The 21,410-nt window shown below is 39.7% G+C and overlaps 2 protein-coding genes and 1 long non-coding RNA gene across 5 annotated transcripts in view; 2 read left to right on the top strand and 1 right to left on the bottom strand.

Moving 5' to 3' along the window:
- Positions 1-21,410, top strand: part of LOC106748325 (protein sprint) — a 165,551-nt gene that overhangs the window by 22,169 nt on the left and 121,972 nt on the right. The gene's annotated exons all lie outside the window — the stretch shown is intronic.
- Positions 12,221-13,280, top strand: LOC106748328. The gene is made up of 3 exons (XR_001374741.1): positions 12,221-12,305; positions 12,563-12,823; positions 12,889-13,280. It is a non-coding gene; the product is annotated as an uncharacterized LOC106748328 (long non-coding RNA).
- On the bottom strand, positions 17,676-18,630 carry LOC106748327. Its single transcript, XM_014626741.1, has one exon. The coding sequence runs from the start codon at positions 18,439-18,441 to the stop codon at positions 17,938-17,940; it is 504 nt and encodes a 167-aa protein (XP_014482227.1). The 5' UTR covers positions 18,442-18,630; the 3' UTR covers positions 17,676-17,937.

Raw genomic sequence — 21,410 nt, 5'->3', positions numbered from 1 at the left:
TATTTGAAAGGATAATAATTTCTTTGTCGAATTCTGCGAGAGTTGCATTATATTCGAGATAAAAATAGTTCCTTCAATCTTCATTCAACCGCGAAACTGCGCGAGATTGGGAAAATATCAAGGTTAAATTAAATTACAGGCTCCTACTTCCGGTTTCGAAAAGATTTTTCAGATTCAAATGACGTATGAATTCACTCGTTTTTCCGCGACTCGCGGTTTTGGGAATCATCGTTCTAAATTACAATATATTCCGACACGCCGTTAGAATAGCCGAGTCGTGAAAAACAGAGAAACTCGACTCTACTGCGCTTTTCAGATTTCGCCGATTTATTCAGCAGCGAGAGAAAATACGCGTTACTCTTGCGGGATTTGAGTCCCCCGATGCCGAATCACTGCAAATTGCGCGGGAGAGTTCGCGGCGACCGTTGTAAAAAATAAAAATGAAAAAATAAAGGTAAAAATTTGCACGTGTGTGTCAACCCTGGCGGCCGTTTTTTTTTCACGGATGCACTCTTTTTCACTATCCTTTCCTCTGTCCCTCTCGTTGCCCGCCCCGGACAAACATCGATGTTTTCAACGCGAATTTGACGAACAAAAGTGTCGGGCGTGTCGGCGACGGAGGACGACATTTCCGGCGTGCCGGGAAACAACGCGAGGGAAAGAACGGAGCAAGCTCGATATCTCTACCGGATACAAAGAGAGAGAGAGAGAGAGAGAGAGATACGAGAGGAGGAAAGGGGGAAGGGGAATGGGTAGGAAGAAGAGAGCGAAAAGAGCGAACGGATAGGAGAAAAATTGGAAATTTCATTCACAGAACGCGTTCGTCACTCGTCCGTTCTGTCTCGGCTAATTTACATACAACAGTGGCTCGCAGCCGAAAAGCGGCGATATCGCGATTGCCAGATTTATCTTTATTTCGTTGAATCGTAGGTCGTCCTGTTTTAAAACGAAGCACTGCCCGCTCGCTTGCACACTGAAAAAACAATTGTTGCTACTTGTCGTTGTAATCGCGTAAGTAAAAGAATGATAATCAGGGGATCCATTTCTTCAGCAAGTGTTGTTACAGTGTCAGTGATAGTAACTTTATATACGTATTATTGTTACTATTTCCTGGGACTGAGGCCAGAAGAAGATGTATGAGACCGGAAATAATTAATAATAACAATAATAATATTTGTTTTTATTGAACGTTTATCAAGTAATGACATGAAATGACATAAAATATATGCGAAAAAAAAAGAATTACAATATAAACAGCCTATCGCTGAAATACCGCCTAAATATCGAATCTACGAACAATGGACGATAAACGAAACTCAGCCGTTGGATGGAATATGTTAGATAGAATAAATGACTATAATTTTAGTGGGACTTCTCTCGGTGCGCCTGTCCCCGCTTGTAATCTGCGGCTTTGTAATTTGCAGCCGAAAGGGAGCCTCGCCTCGAGGCAAAACAAGCCATTCTGCAGATCGCAACTTCATTGCATCCGCCAAGTTGCGTTTCGGTCGGAACGAACAGCCCTGCGATCGGCGTTTGCGTTCCTTCTAATCCGGGAAGATTTATTTCAAGATGGCGACGGAGAGACGCAATTTCCTCGAGCATACCGCGTGTACACGGAGCGATCGCACACAGCCACTCGGCGGCCGATTTCGATTGCGAGCCACTGTATATATATATATATATATATATATACCGGTGCTTTGTCCATGTACGAACCGTATAAACCGAAGGGCCGCTCGATCATCGCCGTTATTCCCGTCACGACCTCGCGCGCGGATTAAACGCTGCGACGTGACGCGTTGAAAAGCGCAGAACGAAACGTTATATGTGTCGTTAAATTTTTTAACGGGACGTAATCCGGAAAATTCGCCGATTCCTCCGTTCATCCGGAAATCCCGTCCGCGTAGGGTTATCGGAATTAGCCTCGTATTTTCGACGTTATTTTTTCGCAACGTTATCTTATCCCAAGTATTTCCCGTTTCCATGACCGAACGTAAACGAGTATATTTTATTCAACGGAACGAGATCTCCCCGCCCACCCGGGTCTCGACGTTCAATTAGAAAGAAAGGAAAACACGAGAGCGCATTTAAACTTTCATCGAACTTCGCTCGAGAGAATCGTAAGTTCCCTCTCCTTTCCCGTCTCTCCCGGAGTCTGTTGAAAAAAGAGAAATGAACCGTTTGTTGGATCATTAAATATAGTCCCCTTAAGTTGTTACTCGAGAAATCTGCGAGAGGAAAAAGAGGAATAGGATCGAGACTGAGGCTAATCAGAGATCAAATCCGGAGTTCGCTCGATTGGTAGGAATTTGAAATGGGCGAGCGGGCAGCGAGAAGGGACCGGGAAAAGCGGGCACACGAGAACAGCCGTAATACACCCTCTCTCTCTCGGGGAAGACTTTTGATCGGCGACGACGTCATAAGCAGATTTCCTTGCTAGCCTCGCGCCACTGTCACTCGCAGCCCTTCGCACAAGGGGATGGCCGAAGAAAGAAAGAGGGAGGCAGGGGCGAAGCGCAGAATTGAAATGAAATTCCGGGCCCTTCGCACGCGCGGCCCTCGCGGTTGAATTATTATCAGCCGGTAATCCCGCTAAAAAGTTCACCCGTCCTTCCTCCCCCGGACCCGTGCATATCCCAGGGTACGAGGGTTGCTCCGTGTGTTCCCTCAAAATCGTACGAAACGTATAATTAATTTCTGAAATCGGCTTTACGGTTTCCCAAAGTTACTCTCGGTTGCAATTAATTTACACTTTTTTATCCGACGAAGCCAGTCGGATCGGCGATTTTCTCCGTCTTTCTCGGGGCATCAGATTTTCAACCCGCTCCCACCGCCCCGCATCCGCCGTGTTAAACTTCAAACCACGTATTTTATCCTTGATGTATGGAAATAGGAAGGAAGTCGCACTTGCCTTCGGATATTTTTACGCCTGATTACGCGTACACGTTCTTGATGTCGCGCTTTTGCGCTTGCGACTTTCCAGCGGTTCTTAAGCTGCGGCCGGGGCCTTTGTAATCGAGGACGTGGTCGCGCGCGTGCCTTTTAATAATGGCTTAACCGCCGTATTAAGAATTTAATAACGCGTTCCACGCGACTTAATGACGCATTCTCTCCATGCGCGCGCGCGCGTTTTATCCCCGAATATTTCCCGTGCCATCAAGCGAGTACATCTCGGCGGACGTGGATTTCGCGAGTGCAGCAAATCCGCTTTTAATGCGCGCTCCTCTTCTCGTCCCCTACGCTTTCGACGATACACGAACTCTTGACGCAGAAAAACAATGCAATTCCTCACCTTCCCGCACCTCCACCCCTCGCGCACCCCTGCCGCCCGCCAGACGGCTCCAGCTGGCCGATTGCGATATTAGATTCGCGTTAGACTGGAGAGAACATCCAGACTACGACGAGCGGAGATAACATTTTCGCCAGGAAGCGCTGTGTAAAACCGCGTGTTTACTGCCTCGCTTTACCACCGTCGTTTTCCCGATCTTCGTTCGCGCGGACGCCCGAAATGGAATTCCTGTCCAAGCCAGCCGTGAAATAAAACGCCGCAACAGATATACGGGAAATCCCCGTTCGGCCTTTGTGCCGGATAAATCGATTTAGAATATCACACACATCACGTATACAATTGTCAAACGCGCCTCGGAATGACCGTTCTCGAGATGCTCGCGCAGCTTGATTCGCGCAATCACGAGGTTACACCGAAGATAAGTATTTGATGTTCGTAACTACAATCACATAACGAAAGAATTACAAGAGGGATCAAGTCGGTTACAGTAATCGTAGTCGAGTAAAGTTAAGAAGAAAAATCGAGTCGAGTCGACAGTCTGTTGCAGAAATTCGAGCTGCGGAATGTAGTCATCAGCAAAAGGTTGTGTGAAACAGAAGCGTCGAAATTTCGCCGAAGGAATCGGAGTGCTTATTTTGCCATATATACAAGACTGAAATTGAATTCCTTCAAACTATCGAACAACCCATATAAGAAAGCAGCAGCAGAACTTGGAACCCGAAAGCCACGTTTAACGTCAAATGTGCGTCCTAAGGGCCCGGAAACCGTACGGAGTGTATTAAGGAACACGGGTTTGCGACATCACGCGAACGAGCAGTCGAAGTTAGGTCGATAGACGTGCTTCGTAACTTTGAATTCCCGCACGATACGACCTCACTTCGAGGTTTCTGCGGTTTCTCGACATGGCAAGCTTCTACGGAGAATCGGGGAACCTATGGAGAAGAGAAAGAGAGAGAGAGAGAGGGAGGAATATGAGAGTGTTTAAGCTGCGATACTCATGAGAGTTGAGACGTTCTTGCGGAAGCTGCATCTTGCGGCTGTATGTCATGACGAACCACTGCGAGAACGGCAGCATTTCCCGTGTGTATACAGGCTATATGCACGCGGTCGCGTAACCACGCTTAAGAGCGTTCCAGACAGCGGAACCGTCCAAGACCAGACATCGCCTGTCCGAAATTTATAGCGCTATCGCGCCCGCGGCTTCTCCTCTGCCATTGGCAGTTTTGGGTGTCCCAAGTAACTCCCTCGGATGCAGGAAATGGCGTTCGATAATATATTGAAGGGGTGCGCACGTTAGAAAAGAAAAATTGAGGATGCAAGAGAGGTAGAGAGTGTGTGAGAGAGAGAGAGAGAGGGGTGGAGGGGGAGAACGCCCGTGGAGTCCAGCAAAGGTCGAGGAGAAATGATAGGGATCGCTAAAGTATGATGATGTTGGCGTTTCGCCGATGAGTCCCCGAACAGAAATATAATAGAAGACTTCTTATTAAAAATCTAATAACTGGATAATACGGGTTATTAATTGTTTAGCTCGCTATTAGCCCGTTACAGACGGATTGTTCTTTAAATTGCCGACGGGTTCGACTTCTACTCGAGTTTCATCGATTTGCTAATGTTCCCACCCTGCGTTAAGAAATGAAAACAAATTCCAGAATTTGAGGGCGAATAACAGCAAGAGTGGAATAAAACGTCGAAACTGTTCTCGACTTGTGATTTTCCGGAAGGCAGATGACGAAGATGACAACAGATCACCCTAAGATGATAGTAATCAGCCCGGACGACGTAGGTCCGAGCGATTGCTTGAAGGGCAGAGAACGAGGGTAGGAAAAGTTCGCGCGAGGACCTGCGGGGGAAAATCGCTGTCGGTCGATCTCTTTACAAGGACAAAGAGTGAGGAATGCTGATTTGCCAGAGAGAGAGAGAGAGAGAGAGAGAGAGTGGAATTGATGCGCGAATCGCGAGGCTCAACTACAATTTTCCAAGAGAGAGAAAGAGAAAGAAAGAAGCACGATCGAATTATCGGGAAACTCGATATAGCGCCGGGGAATCCTACCACGGCTCGGTTTCTCCGGCTACACCGGATATCTCCCTGATTTCTGACGACTAACGCGAGTCTGATGTTTGCCGAGGGGACCGCCGCCGCTGCGCGAGTACACGCGCGCATTTCTCGCCACCCTTATATATCCGTAGCCGCCCCATATCGTTAGCGGATAGACAAAGGGTGCGCTGCCGGAATACCGGGTGTACCCCGGAGGCACCGCTAATTCCGTCGATAATAGATTTCGCAGCGCACAACGCAACGCTGCGCGCCTGTTCACGTAGATTGCGCCGGAAAAGCAGGGGTGTCCTAATCTTCCCGCTGTTTTCCTCCTCGCGCGTCGCGCGCTCTCGCAGATTCTATCGCTTCTTTATGAGGGAAAGATAGAGAAAGGGCGCAGCTTCGTGTATGATTGTTCTGTGTTGTTAAATTTCTCAGTTTTAATTCCCGTACAGAGAGAGTCGCGGTCTCGAGAAGAAGCGTGCGTGAAGCACGCGCGCGAGCGTATTACACTTTTCATTGAAAAGTTGTCAGAAAATTCATCACGATTAAATTTTGCCGATCGACGGTGACACCAAAAAAAAAAAACTAACGATTCGAATCGCAAATGTCGTTCGTTCTGTATACTAATTGTGTAGTAATAATTGCAATTGCTAAGAATGAATCAACAATAACAACAACAACCGCAACATATATGACAACGTAACAACCACAGTAACAACGGTAACAGCAAAAGCAGCGATAAAAGCGCTAAAAATAACACGCTAATATAAATATGAAGAAATAATTGAATAAATAATACACCAACGACAATAATAACAATAAAAATAATATCACCGGAAATATCACTAATATTCAATTTTGTTTTTGATGCTGGAAGCATTCGATATCACCAATAACATACCAACTTGACTTCACAAGGGTCAACTCTTATCCCAGATTCTACGACCTTCTGCAATCCAGTAATAACTTCGTAATGAGTTCAAGAGCACGCTTTTAGGAGTGGTGTCGCTAACGTTGCGAACGCTTTTCGCGGACAAGCAGTACTTCAGGATTAAAGGTCCCGCTGTCGCGAGCGCGCGAGTCGACCGCACGAAGTATATTGTCGACCTTTAATTAACCCCCGTGCGTCTGTGCCGGTAGCTTCTGGCTGTCATGCAACCTAGCCTAACAATCACCTAATTTCCGCCAGCCGTCAGCGACAGTCGTCGCGCCGCGGAGATGTCGTTTGAAACAGAGTCACGCTGTCGCCGGCAGACATCAGACCGCCGTCACTGGGAATATTCGCGGTAACACGCTGGTATATACAGGGTGATGCTAACGAATCGATCCGGGCTATTCTTTCCTAAATATTATCTGAAATAAATTGTATCTTTGAAGAAATATTCGATTATTTCAGAACAATTTATACTCAAGCTCGGTGTCTTAATGAAAATTTATTAAATATAAGTTATATATCGCTTTCTTTTATTTAATTTGGTTTTAGGAGAAAATAGCCGATAACAGGGATTAGAGAACAGTCGGTCAATAGTGTGTGTTGATAATAAGACAATAATAATAATACACGCTATGTGTTCGATCGAAATACCAGATATCGTTTCCCACTGTTACTTTCCGTCATCTTTCAGGTGATTGTCGAATCCCGGGTCTGTAAAATAATCTTGTCTTTTGAGCCAATGAAGTTATCGACAATTCAACCGATTTTGCGCGATCTTGATATTTGAAATAGCGTGTCGTTAATATATAACTATTGTTAGAAATATCATACGGATTTAATCAATATAAATGGATTGCTTTAGACGTAATGCCACTACACGATCCGTGCATGAGTGCAATGATTAGTGACGTCACGATTCACTGTCAGGGTCGCATAAGATCATTATCGATCGTTAGCGATAGAAGAGGGGGGAGAGATCAGGACTTGCATGAAGGGCGACACACAGTTGAGTGGAACACGTAGCCAACGGCAAATCCCCTTCCCCTCCCCCCTTATATCTAATTTATGGTCCACATCGATTACGACACCCTCGATCGTGGTGGCCGACACGGATCGTTATCTTAATGATTATGTAGACGTCTCGCAGAGCAAGACAGAGAAGCAACGAGTCGGACATTTTAACTCCTCTGTACTCTTTCCCATGCCGATTGTGGATGCGATGGAAATGATCCCATTTCGTGAATTATATTGTTCGTTCATTCGTGCGTTAAAAATTAAGATGGAAGATCGAGCAAATATACACACACACACACACATATAGTATTTGAAATGTCATTTAACCTTACAATACTAACATACGGAGAAGTTTCGATGAGGTAAATAATTTTTACGAACTACCCTCTCGCCTGTTTCTTACGTCAAAAATACTGAACCAAATTAAAAAAAAAAAAGATTAACAAAATATTATTTTATTCTATATTTTGAAAAAATATATACACGTCACATTAAAAGATCTTCGAGTTCTCCTTTATTAACGACAAAACGTTTGCAAGATGTAAGATCAGGCCCAGAGTAAGGGTTAGTATTCTGTGGGTGAATCACACGAAGTGGGACGCTCAATTGTGAGTCCTTGATAAAACTTTCCTCTGTTATACGAAATTAGGCCGTTTTATAACTTCGATTGCTCCATTGGGATTTACGTTTCCGAGATTTCGCTCGCTCAGAATTTCCCGACGCGACAGACGAATTAGGAAGGGAACGCGGGGGTGGCGTCGAGCAGCACTTTCCCAGGCCGGGAGGAGGAGATGCGACAAAGTGTTTATATATTTAATCGCGATCGGCGGTGGGCCCGTCGCTTTATGGAGCGTCGCGCCATAAAAGGGTCGTGCACGGCAATTCGAGCGGAACGATAACGCTCGATAGCTCATCTTTTACGTTCCGCAATCGCGGCCTTACCCTTCTTTCTTCCTTCTCTTCCTCCATCCCCTGCCTCTCTCTCACTCACTCACTCTCTCTCTCTCTCTCTCTTCTTTCGCCCTTTCGCCCCCGTTCGCTATATATTTCTCCTTTCTTCCGAAGTGCCGTTAAAGGGGAAGAAAGGGACCCGGTCCGCCGAATTTTCGCGCACGCGAGCGTTTTACCCCGGCTACGAGCGCGTGTCCTCGCGCAATAAAGCTTCCGCTCGAGCGGGCAGGAAAAGCCCCGGAACGCGGCTCCGCAAAAAGAAGAAGAAAAAAAGATGAAGGAAACGGAGAAAAGAGAGGAAGAGGAGAAGCTGTGATTTTCCATCGGCGGGCGAGAGTGAAGTGTAATCGACATTACCCCGATAAATAAGAGCGATGCTGCGTAAAAGAAACCTTTCTGCGCGAGGGTGCTATTGAATCCTTCTACGTCACTTTCGTATCGTTGATATTTATTGTTATTATTACTGTTATCTTTACCGAAAGAAAAACGGGTCCCCCAGTGTTATATAAAGTAAAATACAAAAATGCAAGATGTAAAAATATATTATTATATTCTTAAATTTTCTTCCAGTAAAACCTCGCTCGAAAGAAGAGTGCCGGGTCATTTGGATTCGAATAACTGTTCACTTTCGTCTTTCACTTTTTGCTTCCAAAAGCACGGATGTACGAAGAAATAATTCGCCGAAGGTTTCACCGAAGAGGGCTTTTTTCCGTGATGTTTCTCGCTCGTTCGTCCATTCGTTCGTTGACTCTCACGCGGTCGGACAGCCTTCATTCGGTTTCTTCCTCTACTTCCTTCTCGAAGACAAAACTGAAAAGGGAATAGCCCGAGCGTGTAGCCGGCAACTCAATCGATACCGGTCCACCCTTGAATTATGCACGCTCTGCTCGGCAAGAAACGAAGCGTCTTCTTTTAAGGGTCGTTCACACGGTTAGCGGTTCTCTGCGAACTTCGAGTCAATGCGCTTCGCTGTATCGACGTTGTACTGTAAATGTGCGATCCTTCTGACTTGAAGGCTCAAGATCGCGAGCGACATGAGCAGAAATAAGAAGAAAAAAACGGGGAAACGAAGGAAGAAAAATACAACATGTACGAACACGTCGTGCGGTTGCCTCTTCTCATATATATATATATATATATATTATAATGTATAATAATAAATATAATTTTTTGATTATATAATAAGAATGATATTTCGATCTACAATCAGTTTTTCATTTATAATTTGTACTTTTTCATCTTCATTTTTAGTTTTTAATTTCGACTAAGAATGAATACGTACGTATGTTCGGAAACGTTAAGCTAATAAAACATTTTGCAATTGCGTATTCGGTGTATTTGAAATAAATATAAATAGGCAATATCATTATAAATATATATCGAGAGGAACAACTAGTCGAAATTTCCAATCTTTTATATATATATCTTAAAAAGTCATACTGATTTTAATATATTCCAATTAATTAATTTAATCTTACTTAACTACGTACTCGTGATATACATAACAGATCTGTCATTGTCTCTCATCATCTTTCATTATTATATTGTTTGATAATAAATTTCATTGTTTGATGTAATAATCGGTTTTCTTCCATCCTACGGCCGATTCGCGTGGTCTGTCTGGAAGGTCGCGTGTACGAACGTGGAAATTCACTCGAGCGTTTTTCGCGAGGGTCGCGATCGATTCGGCATCGCGCCGTAACGTCCCTCCCGATGTTTGTTCGCGACAGTCCGGACAGGTGCAATTTTTTTCGACTGACCGTCCTGATATTCTCAGTTCGCTTCGCGCCGGACCGGCCTTTGTCTCGAGCCGCGGATTTGACGATGGCTCTCAGTGAACGAGATCACCTGTCCCGGCGCGGATTGTGCTCGCGATTTCATTCGATTGGATTTGCGTTTCGTTTGTCGTCCGCAGATGCACCTGTTGCGAACTCGTTACATCGGAGAACACGCGACTCTTCTTCGACGGGACAGCGTAATTGCGCTTTGATCGATACGCCGGTCGACGCGACGTCGAAGGTAATCGAACTGAGACGCCAATCTTAGGCAACGAGCCATTCTGTTGACCCTTTTGCGTTGAGGGACGAGAACGATGAAGCGCGTCCTGGGAAGCGAGAAATTAAATTCATCGAAAGCGAATCGAGTTTACGCACGCACTCTGCCGCTAAAGGGACCTAACGAACCAAAAAATGGCCCCGAAGAGGGCGACTTACGTACTATAATGCGTAATTCGGCACGACATTACTGCCGAAATCTCCATTCAAATCCTCACGAAGATCAGAAGGATGTCCCAGGATATCTCAAAAATTTGCTTTACAAGTAATAGATTGCCTGAGAGAGAGAGAGAGAGAGAGAAAGAGAGAGAGAAAGAAAGAGAAAGAGCGCGTCGTTTGAAGAAGGGGAATTTTTCAACACCTCCCACCACGGGCGAAGAGGAGTTTCGGGGTGCGCAGGTGCACTGGTCAGGCTACAGACGATTTCGTAAATTACCGTATTACGAATTACGAATCGAACACGCGCTCCGAGATTGAAACAGATCAGTTCGTTAATGGAGTCATTTGCCAGGCGCGACGGTACGGCGAATTGCGGGGAAATGCGAAAACGTTCCTCGCCAGGATCTACGCGAATTGTTTTGCTTCCCCAAAGCTCTAAGAAAAATATTTCTAATTTTGCTTCACTTATCTTTCACAATTAACATTTTAAGGTCTTTTTTTATTGGAATTTGCATATTACGTATGCCAGTGTCTCCTCGCGATTATATTAATCTTCTTCTCTCTCTCTCTCTCTCTCTCTCTCTCTCTCTCTCTCAAGAGAGGCAAGTTATGATAAGACTATTATTATATACGATAATACTGTGCATATGTACATATATATAATATGTATATATATGTTACAAATCCTGTCCTCCGCGATTTCTCCTCATCGATATCGCGTCGATGTCGTGCCATTCCTGCTACGCCGAGAGGGAAATATGTCAGATAAGAATTTCAGCTGTAAATCAGCACGACCTATCAGATTAAACGGCGGAGTCAGCGATATGCAAGAGCGAGCACGAGATGATATTCGGGGCTTCCCAGTGTGCGAGAACGGGAGAGACGAAGAGAGGACGAGCGAAGGACAAAGAGAGAAAGAGCGAGAAGGGAAAACAGGAGCGGAAGAGAGACACGGATAGGAGATTCAAAAGCAAGATATGATCTGCAAGTTGAGAAATTATATATTCATGACGTAATATATATATATGTATATATAATATAATATATATTATATATATTATATATTATATATATAACGTTGAAAATTATATATGAAGAATGCTACAAGCCATTAAATATCGTTATAATAACATTCTATCAACGTCTAACAAACGTGACATATTAACATTATTGATTCCCTAAAACTCGATTTACTATTTGGTCCGCTCATGACCAAAATATGTTCGCCTTCTTGACGTCTCTTTTCTATCTGGTTTTCTCATTAATACATATTATTATTATTGATTTCTAAATTTCGAGATTTCGACTTTTCGGGATAATATACATATGTCCACCGTCGAATTAGCGGCGCGAAACTCTTTCCTGAGCGCGTGACTCTTTCCTCCGGAAATCCGCTGTTTTCGCGACGCCGAGAATCACTCGCAAGTTGGATACTTCGATCGCACGCCGTCGTATAAAAAACATGCGTGGGGTTTATTTATCAGACTCGGCGGAATGCCGGGTGGCGCACGGAAAAAAGCTGCCCAGTTTTTCAGTGGCAACCAGAGGGACCACCATGTTGCGTGAAAATCTCCCACTCTTCTCTCTCTTTCTCTCTTTCTCTCCTCTATGCGTCCCATATTTTGTCATATTTCGCTTGAAAACCAGAAACTGGCGAACACCGATTGCAGGAGGGTCTCCACTGCGATCTATTTCCGACTCTGTCTAATGTTAGAGCGCGCGAATGCATCGTCTTGTCTGCTACTGCCATCGCTGCTGACCGGGTCACACTGTATCCGTGGCACCGGCCAACGTCGGATCGGCTCCCGATCGCGTTGTTATCAATTAATAATCCTTGCTAATCTGCAGTAATTAAATCGCGACGACGTGAGTTCCTCCGGTTATCGACAATAAGGGACCACCTCCTCCTTGAATATTTTTTTTCTTCCTTCTTCTTGAAAAATTTTCTCCCGGAACGTTCTTCTTTCTCAAGAATGTTCTTCTAGGATTTTCTCTTTCTCTACAAAGTTTCTCCTAGATTTTCCTCTTTCCTTAACAATTTTCTTACAGGGCTACTCTTTTATTTTATGACCAGGTGAAGTTTAAAAATAGGTAGAAAATTTTTAATTCGGCTTCATTTTAAGCTGGCTGAGACCATTAATTTGCGCACACCGTCCGTGATATGTTAATACGTTGTAACAAACGGTATTTCTGTACGAAATCATGTGACTTCTGGGCGTTGTTCATCGTTGAAGGATAGTCACGCGATAACTCACCGGTGATACGACGTTTGTATCGCGAAACGTAGGCTGAAACACGCGAGTAAAGTGCGGAGACGCGCAAGCGAACAGCATGCTGGTGCTCTTCGACGTGATCATCGGTTTAGTGGACGCTAGGCGGGAGAGGTGAGTTCGTCTTTACGTTTGCGAACGAGTTTGCGGTCGAGAAGCTAATTAATCCTCTGTTTAAGAGGATAAAATTTGACCGATGTTCACCGTATTCACACGATCGCCTGCATCGAACGGGAATGAAGGAAAACACCAACCGTAATCACCGGAGATTTATAAAGAAAAAAATCAGACATAACAACTTTCGCGATGCAAATCCCGATTTTGTCGAATCTCTTACCTTCTCCAAAGTATTTCGCCACTTTTCCATTGGCCTTTCGTTTCACGTTGACACGAAAAAATGGGATTGTCACATGATGTTAGTTTTGAAAGAATATTCGCGTTATGTTGTACGTCATAAGCATGCTTTATATAAATATATGTTATTACGAAACAGACATTGTAATTCATAGAGTAAATAATAAAAACTATTCATCCGTTAGAATCAATATTGACTTGTTTATCGATTCGGAAAGTCATCAGATCTTTTCCATGCTTCAAAAGTTTCGAAACTTGTTCTTCAGTTTTGTTAGTTGTTTTTGTCGTTCTTGAATCCAGATTTGTAACTTTGACCACAGTTTGTAATTACTCTTTAAAAAGGTGTTATTTGTAAATGCATATATCTGAAACACACGATTCGGGTATTAATCGCTAATGGTCATTCTAAACGGTGGTGACACTTTTTAATTTTTTTTTAATTAAAGCAGCTTAATGTATATCACGAATACAACATTATATAAAATTGTTTAAGATGTAAATAAAGAACTCAAAAATTCGAAATTGTAAAATTTACCTTGTTTAGTTGTTCCTCGCTACATACGTTCATAATGGTATCGCTCATCAGAGTTTCATTAACAAAATCAGCGGGGAATCTATAAAGTGATAAAGCATTAGATTTATCATGTCTGGCGATGATAAACAACGTATATTTCTGATAAAAACGATTACCTATTCAAAGCTTTATAATAAGCATCTAATATATTATTTAACATGATATCGTCCTTCACATGTTTCTTGACAATAGAACGATATACTTGTCCCATGTCGAGTTCTGTTAATTCTCCCTTCATAAATATTATAGTCATATAGGAAATAAGGAAGTTTTTATTTTCTGTACAAGACAAGCAGTATAAAATCTTCATGTCTTTCCGTGTATTGCCCTCATATAAAACCTTGTCCAAAATTTTTAAATGTACCGACGTCATCCCCATACAATATATCCATTCTTCCGTAAACGGAAGCCACTTTTTACTATGAACATGAAATGAAGTAAACATTTGAGACTTAATTTTCAATCTCACTTCTCATTCACATAAATCAGCAATAATGCAAGAAGTAATAGGGAAACTTATTAAAAATAATAAATAGCGATTGTAAAAAGAATTTACTTGTTCCATCCAAACTTTAATATGTACGCGGCCATTTCGTTGCCAAGGACGGTCCTGCATCCTTCATGGCCGAGTTCACAGGCCCATTTTATTGCTAATATTCTTAACGCAATTGTCATATTACTGTCGTTTTCACGGTGTACGTATCCCACGTTATCTAGAAGTGCATCCAGCAAATACAGAAAAGCTTCCTAGAAACGTTCACGCAATATTAATTTCGCGAATACACCTTATCATATATGAAAGAATATACTTATGTCTATGCGAGTAGATAATGCGATGTGTAAAACATTTTCAGATTTTTTAAAAAGAATAGCATACTTTTCAATGACTTCTCGATATTTTCATATTACTATCTATGTGCAAAATAATGTAATTGAACAATTTCTTTGTGAAATTCGTTGCTTACTTACATACGTTGATTGCCTTGCTGCACACTTTAAATAAGGCTTCATGTACGACAAAATATTAAACAAAGGATACCATACTACGTAATCCGTCTCATTTTTTAGGAACCGAATGATATCGAAAAATACAGTGGGATTTAATTGATCTACTGTTGCAAAATAGAATGCATCGTTGATAATCTGTGCGCGATTAAGAGGAGGTATAGTTACAGAGGGGACAAACTGTATGTAGTGGGAAAGCAGTAGCCAGTTCTTTTTGTCGTAATTGACGCGATAGTAACCTGTCGCAAAAGAAATTAGACAATTAAGATACTTTCTATTGTGCTTGGAAATATACAAAATTTCGTTGACTATTAACCATTCGTAGAATAAATAACAAAGTATTATATAAGTTTATTATATTTTGCTTACCGACTTGATTCAAGTTAGCTATGAAAAATTCCTGTGAATCAGGTCCAGGAATCAATTTTGTTTGATTTCCTTCATACCAAGTAACGTTAGTGTTGTAGGAACCGATGTTTGACGGTGTAGCATAAGTTAGAGGTATCTTACATTTAAAATTTTGTTTAGAAACGAGGCGGCCCTCTACTATATTATCAATATAGTCACGAGTGAAGGCCATTTCAGGGTGATGTATTTCGGTTAGCCATGAGTCCATTATTTCTTTTATTGTATATCCGTCATTGTTTTCCTGAGAATATACCTTTTGCAAGACGGTCCACAAGTCTTCGGTGCCGCTGAAGCAATAACAATTTAAATTTAATTTTTTTATTTCTACGATATTGGCACCAGATATTCTTCGAAATTATTTTAATAAAAAAATGTGTGTTAACAAAATATATATATAATAAATATATATATATATATATATAATTATAATTATAACAAAATTTATACATATATACATATATATATATATATATATATATATATATATATATATATATATAATATAAATACCGCGCAAAGGGAGAGCCTGGCCNTATATATATATATATATATATATATATAATACAAAAGATAAGGTAATTATAGGTAATTTTGTGAACATCCTTCAGGTCATTGTTCTATGAAAAATCTTGTATTTCCTATTAATATATTCCGAATAATTAATAAAAATATAATTATGCGTAAAATTCGACAAGAACGACAAAAAGACGACTGAATGAACATTTACATTTCCAACAAAATATGAGATTATTGCAGTAAACCAGCTTACCGTAATCGTACATATTCTTTGACAGCATTATAAAAGTTTTCTGGAGTCAAAAGATGGAGCAACATGCGAATAAGAGCAAATGCTGCAATGATTGAAATAATAATGCGTATAAAGTTTAGGTAGTTTGAAAAGGTTCATTAACCGTATTTATTGAATCTCACCTTTCTTGTGATATAGGAGAGAATAAAGTAATCCATCAATTCCAGTATCGTCTTTAGCTTTATGTATAATAGGTTTCAGCTCTAAAGAAACGTCACTATCCAAAGCAGTCTGTATATTTTGGACTACAAGCAACTCCATGGCCTTAGTGCCTAACGCCTGGAAACAATAATTTTTCGTGGATAATTTGTAGTTTAATGTTTTGTAGAAAGTGTTTGAATAGTAGAAATGAGTACTACATGATCACTCATTATGTGTGTTAACAAGGTTTCAATTTTTCTTACTGTTAAGTTAACAGTATTTTTGAATTGCATCCCAATAAGAAATAAGAAGTCGAAATAATATCGAAATGATATCGAAATTTCAACATCTTCAGAAATTAATTATATTTTTAGTTCTTCCCAGAAATGATTCGTCGAATTAACATCAAATCTATGTCGATGAGTCATTTTGGATCAAAAGTATCATATTGATATCATTTCGAACTCGAATCGAGATTTTACGTATAAACGGGTATGCATAGAACTACAACAATAAAACAAATTGAGCAAAACAATAACAAGAATGGCTATCTATCATTCATGTCAATTTATGGCAATTATTATTATTATTAATATCATTATTATTATTTATTATTTATTCATTGGCAATCCGAAAATAAAACGAAATTCAAACGAACGTCGAGTTTTACTCTTGCCAACGCTATTGAACTAATTTCGACGTCCAGGATGTTGTTTCGATATCGTTTCGACATTAGCTTTCTCATTAGGAATGGAGAGTGGTTTTACTAATATTCATAGCACAAAAGAACCTTCTCGAAATAATAAAAGTTGTAGAACGATGCGAGTATCTCGTTTATCCACTTATCATCCTTTAAAGACGAGTTGACGTAACCAACGAACAATTGACGTGCCACTTCGTATGATATCAACTTCTCAATATTAACACGTTGTACTGGGAAGAAAAGGTTTAACAATATGTTGTACGAGACATCTTTCACCCTATAAGTTTTGAGAAATATATTTTTATCAAATTTCATCTTGTAAATGTTATGCACTTTATACGTACGCATGTCTATATATATGCTATGCACGCTGTATGAATTTTAACATATCTGCTGTTAGAACATATATAGACATTACATATCAATATATATGATATGACAAAACGTCTAATGACGTCGTGGACGTTCGAGCCTCTGTAACGATACATGTAATAATATTTTAAATATTTCGCGTACCTATAAATAACGAGTCCAGGTTTTGCCACGGACGTCATAGGACTATTGGGAAGAAAGACATGGTCGACTTTGTATTGCATGCTCTGCATAATGAAGTCATCAGCTCGAGAAATCAGTAACGTGGCGTTATGTACTATTTCTTTTGCGTATTTGCAAAGTGAGTTGTCTATTTCGAAACTGCACCACACATTTTGGTTGCCTAATTTATTAGAATCACTTCTAACATCACGTATTATCGCAATTGCTAAGAGATTTATAAACATTGGTTGAGTTTCCTTGAAAGCTGTCCACTGCATTTCATCTCCACCTTCCAAAATCTTATCTACTCTCGTACTCGAGAGAATTTTGAGCGATGTGCTATGCTGAACTAAGATGCGGAAGGTTGTATATATTGTCGGCTCGTCCCAGCATGGAAACAAGTTTCGTATTCCCTTTGATGCATACAGATTCGTGAGCAACCACCTGTCGCATTTTAAGAAGAAGCTTTTGACAAAGATAACTTTCCAATCATGATGTAATTTAGGTATATGTGAGTGGCTGGTGAATGTTTGCAAGGATTGAATGAAACGGCGTTTCATACTAAATATATATATCTTTCGGAGTCCTACGTATTAACCCAATACGTATCAACCCAAAAGATTCTGACAACAAGCTGACACTTGGCAATAGCGAATAATAATATTTGCAATCGTGCATTGAGATTATATCTTATCATTAGCTTACCATTTCTTTTGTCCAGACCAAGAATAGGGATAACTGATCTCGCCGAAAGTTTCGTTGAAAAGAGAAGTATATTCTATATGTAAGACATGTTGTCCAGAAGGTATGACATCGGAAAAAATCAGGAGCAAAATCTCATTGTCGGCGCAATATACAGCATCGTTCAGTTTAAAAGCTGCGTATTCATCGACACATTTCGGCGTTGTGTCAGGCTTCATAATTATTGTGCACTTTTGGTTCACTCTCAAATTGCGTGCATGCAGACTTATATTTTTTGTCTGTTCTTTAACGTCAATCGTGATATCGGTTATGCCCGATATGTTTGTAAGCGGCTTTATGTGTAGTCTTATATCATATTTTATTGGCTGTACTTTTGCGATGGGCAATCGCTCGGAAGTAAGCTGGCATAGATTAAGGTTCTGATAAGTTGCGGCATTAGTTATGGCAAATATCGATGCAAGACCGAAGATTATATTTAAGATCACTTTTGCCACCACAGACATCTGCACAAAGAATATATTTGTTAGAGTAAACCGAGAAAACTGTTAAACGTAAGATGTTCATGACGACATAGTTTTTCATCACGCCCGGTAAAAGATTTTTATTTAGAATATTCTCTCCACAGATCACTGCGCATTTTCTTTTTTAACGTAATTGTATAAAACAGACTTAGTTTTATTATGACTATAGAAGAAAAATTTCTTGCTGTCGTGTGTGTGCTGTATGTGACGCTGGTCTCTCGTGGAAAATCCTTGCGTTGCACATATGTGACGCTAGTAGCAAATGTGTTAATTGCAATTTTATTGCATGGAAAATTAAGAAGAAAACAGAAAGCGGGAAGCAGGAATGATGCAGTGTCATTTATCAAAAAGGATAATACATATTGATAATACATTGAAAAAAAATATATAAAAATATGTAATAGATTATTCTCTTATGTACATCCCAAACAAAGCAAATGAGAATCATAATATATCACTAATTTTGATAGGACTAACATGAAAAGAATACCAAACAGATAAATTGTTTATGTCCTGAAGAGCATCCTGAAGGTCATTTCAGTGTTAGAGTTAAACGTATGTAAATTTTATGAGACGACGTTAACATAATTTCGATTGAATAATTTAAGATCTAGAAATTAGAAAAGCATAATTATTGCTTACGTTGTATATGTTATATATGTGTTATGTTATATGTGATATGTTATATATGTGATACGTTATATATGTGATAAAAGTACGATATTTTGATGGACATTGCAGTAATTCTCTTGTCGGAAATGATGAGAGAAATAGAGTTAGACTAAGACGTTAATGTATAACTACAAATATAGAAAAATGTAGTTTTGAATTTAGTCCGCTATCGCGCATAAAAACCGTTGAAAACATTATTTGGTAGCATACGAAATTATTGAGGACAAACAGGACACTTGACTATGTTACTTTAAATATAGGATAGAAAATGTGAAATGAAATTTTGGTGTAAAGATAGACAGATGGAAATACACGTTTGAATCGTTCGTGTAATTTTATCTGCGGTATGCAGAGAATGCGTTAATGTTTCTTCAGCGGAAAGCATGGCAGATAAATTAATAATTTCGAACGATAAATTCATTTAAAGCTACATTCCCTTATCGTATCAAGCTTCGGAAGTTTGCATATTTTATTCAGAATATTTGCTATATAAAATGAAATTTGAGGAAGACCTATACTTTTTGTTTCGATGCATGGATAAGTGTGTTGAATTTATTTCGAAAAATTTCTTCCCAATTTGTAACTTTTACTTGACGCTTCAGCTGCCTGTTTCATTGCGGACGTTTATTATTTTCTGCGGTGTAAGGAAGTTGTTTAATTTCTTTCCTTCGCCGATGCGACAAAAATTTGTGTGGAAATATTTTTTCAAATTATTAATTATATTTGACGCGTCATGTTTGCTGCTTCTATTGTCAAATAGAGGAAGTCTATAATATAGAATTGTTGTATCTTACCATCTTGACGAATCACTGGAAACTGACGACGACAACAGTTCTTGGTGTCGTTATATATACGAAGTATTGTAAGAATCCAACATATAAGAAGTGTCCTCTATCATTGGACTTCTACGAGTGAGTTATCTATCAAAGCAACAGGTTCCGAAGAACGGTAAACAAGGCCAATAGGAACCTGTCGTTAGATATTGGTGCGAATATTTAAATTAAGGAAATAGCCCATTCTTCTTCGTAAACAGAAAAGCAGTTTTACAGATGTCTACCGCGCTTACACAATAACCAGCAACGAACAAGGATGAAGGGAAACATTGACGTGTTGCCAAGGATTTGCGAAAAATAAAATAATTGATAAGGATCTGTTTGCCGGGAATTTGTGAAGTAAAAAATACGAGAAAACGATGTTCGCATAATAAATTAGTACCCGCTTTCTTCCTACACTCTCGTCTGCAACATCTTCCCAAATTCTTCGTCGGTCTTTTGTGATATGTTGAACAAAAACGAAACCATCACATGATATGTTTATGAAAGAATATTCCTTTTTTATGTATCATAAATATACTTTATGTAAATATCTGTTATTACAAGAAATACATTGTAATTCGTATAGTGAAAGATAAAATCTATTTATCCCTTAAGATCTATGTGACTCTCTGGCGACTCAGTAGATTATAAAAAATAAATATCAATTTCTATTACATTACTTGAAATTTTGAAAAATATATTACCTAAAATTGTTAAATTTCTTTAAGATCCTTATTATTTGCTCCGTCCGTATTTCAATCCAGGTTTGATACATATTGTACTCTTGAATATAAAAGCCTCTTAAAACATTTCTGCTTAAAAATATCTTTATCTAAAATATAATTTATATATTAATTGATAACGAATAACAGCGACTTAGACGAATATAATAAGGATATGTCATTGCATAATTCCTCTACTTCAATCAAATTAAGTTCTGGTTTAATATATAGAATATATAAAGAATTAAAGTGAAATTGTTTAAGAGATGAGTAAGTAATAACAGAATTCAGCATTATAAAATTTACCTTGTTTAAATGTTCTTGTTGATATAGATTCATAATAATATTACCCATTAGATCGATTTGACGCAAATCTGGAAATCTATAAAATAGCAAAGCATCCAAATTATTCTCCATAAGCATCACTCCGTTTGATGATTATAAACAACGTGTATCTCTTATAAAGAGAAATACCTGTCTATTATATTGTAATAATTATTTAACACATAATCCAGGACGGCATCTTTCTGCACATGTTTTTTCACAATCAAATTATATATTGTTTCCATATGTAATCCACTTTGATTCCCAAGTTTCGTATTCAGTATCAAGTCCAAATAATGTAAGATGATTTTCTCATCTTCTGAATAAGTCAAATGCTCTAAAAGCTTTATGTTTTTTTGTTGTGTGCCGTAGTGCAAAAGTTTTGTCCAAATACTCATGTTTACGTGCATCATCCCTA

Source organism: Dinoponera quadriceps, unplaced genomic scaffold (assembly GCF_001313825.1).
Source record: "Dinoponera quadriceps isolate SergipeBrazil2010 unplaced genomic scaffold, ASM131382v1 scaffold2723, whole genome shotgun sequence".
Classification (NCBI taxonomy): Eukaryota; Metazoa; Arthropoda; class Insecta; order Hymenoptera; family Formicidae; genus Dinoponera; species Dinoponera quadriceps.
The sequence above is the reverse complement of the archived record's forward strand: the minus strand, read 5'-3'. Positions and strand labels throughout refer to the sequence as shown.

Excerpts from the sequence above, each read along its gene's own strand:
- LOC106748327 (XM_014626741.1), bottom strand. The coding sequence starts at position 18,441 with ATGTCTGTGGTGGCAAAAGTGATCTTAAATATAATCTTCGGTCTTGCA.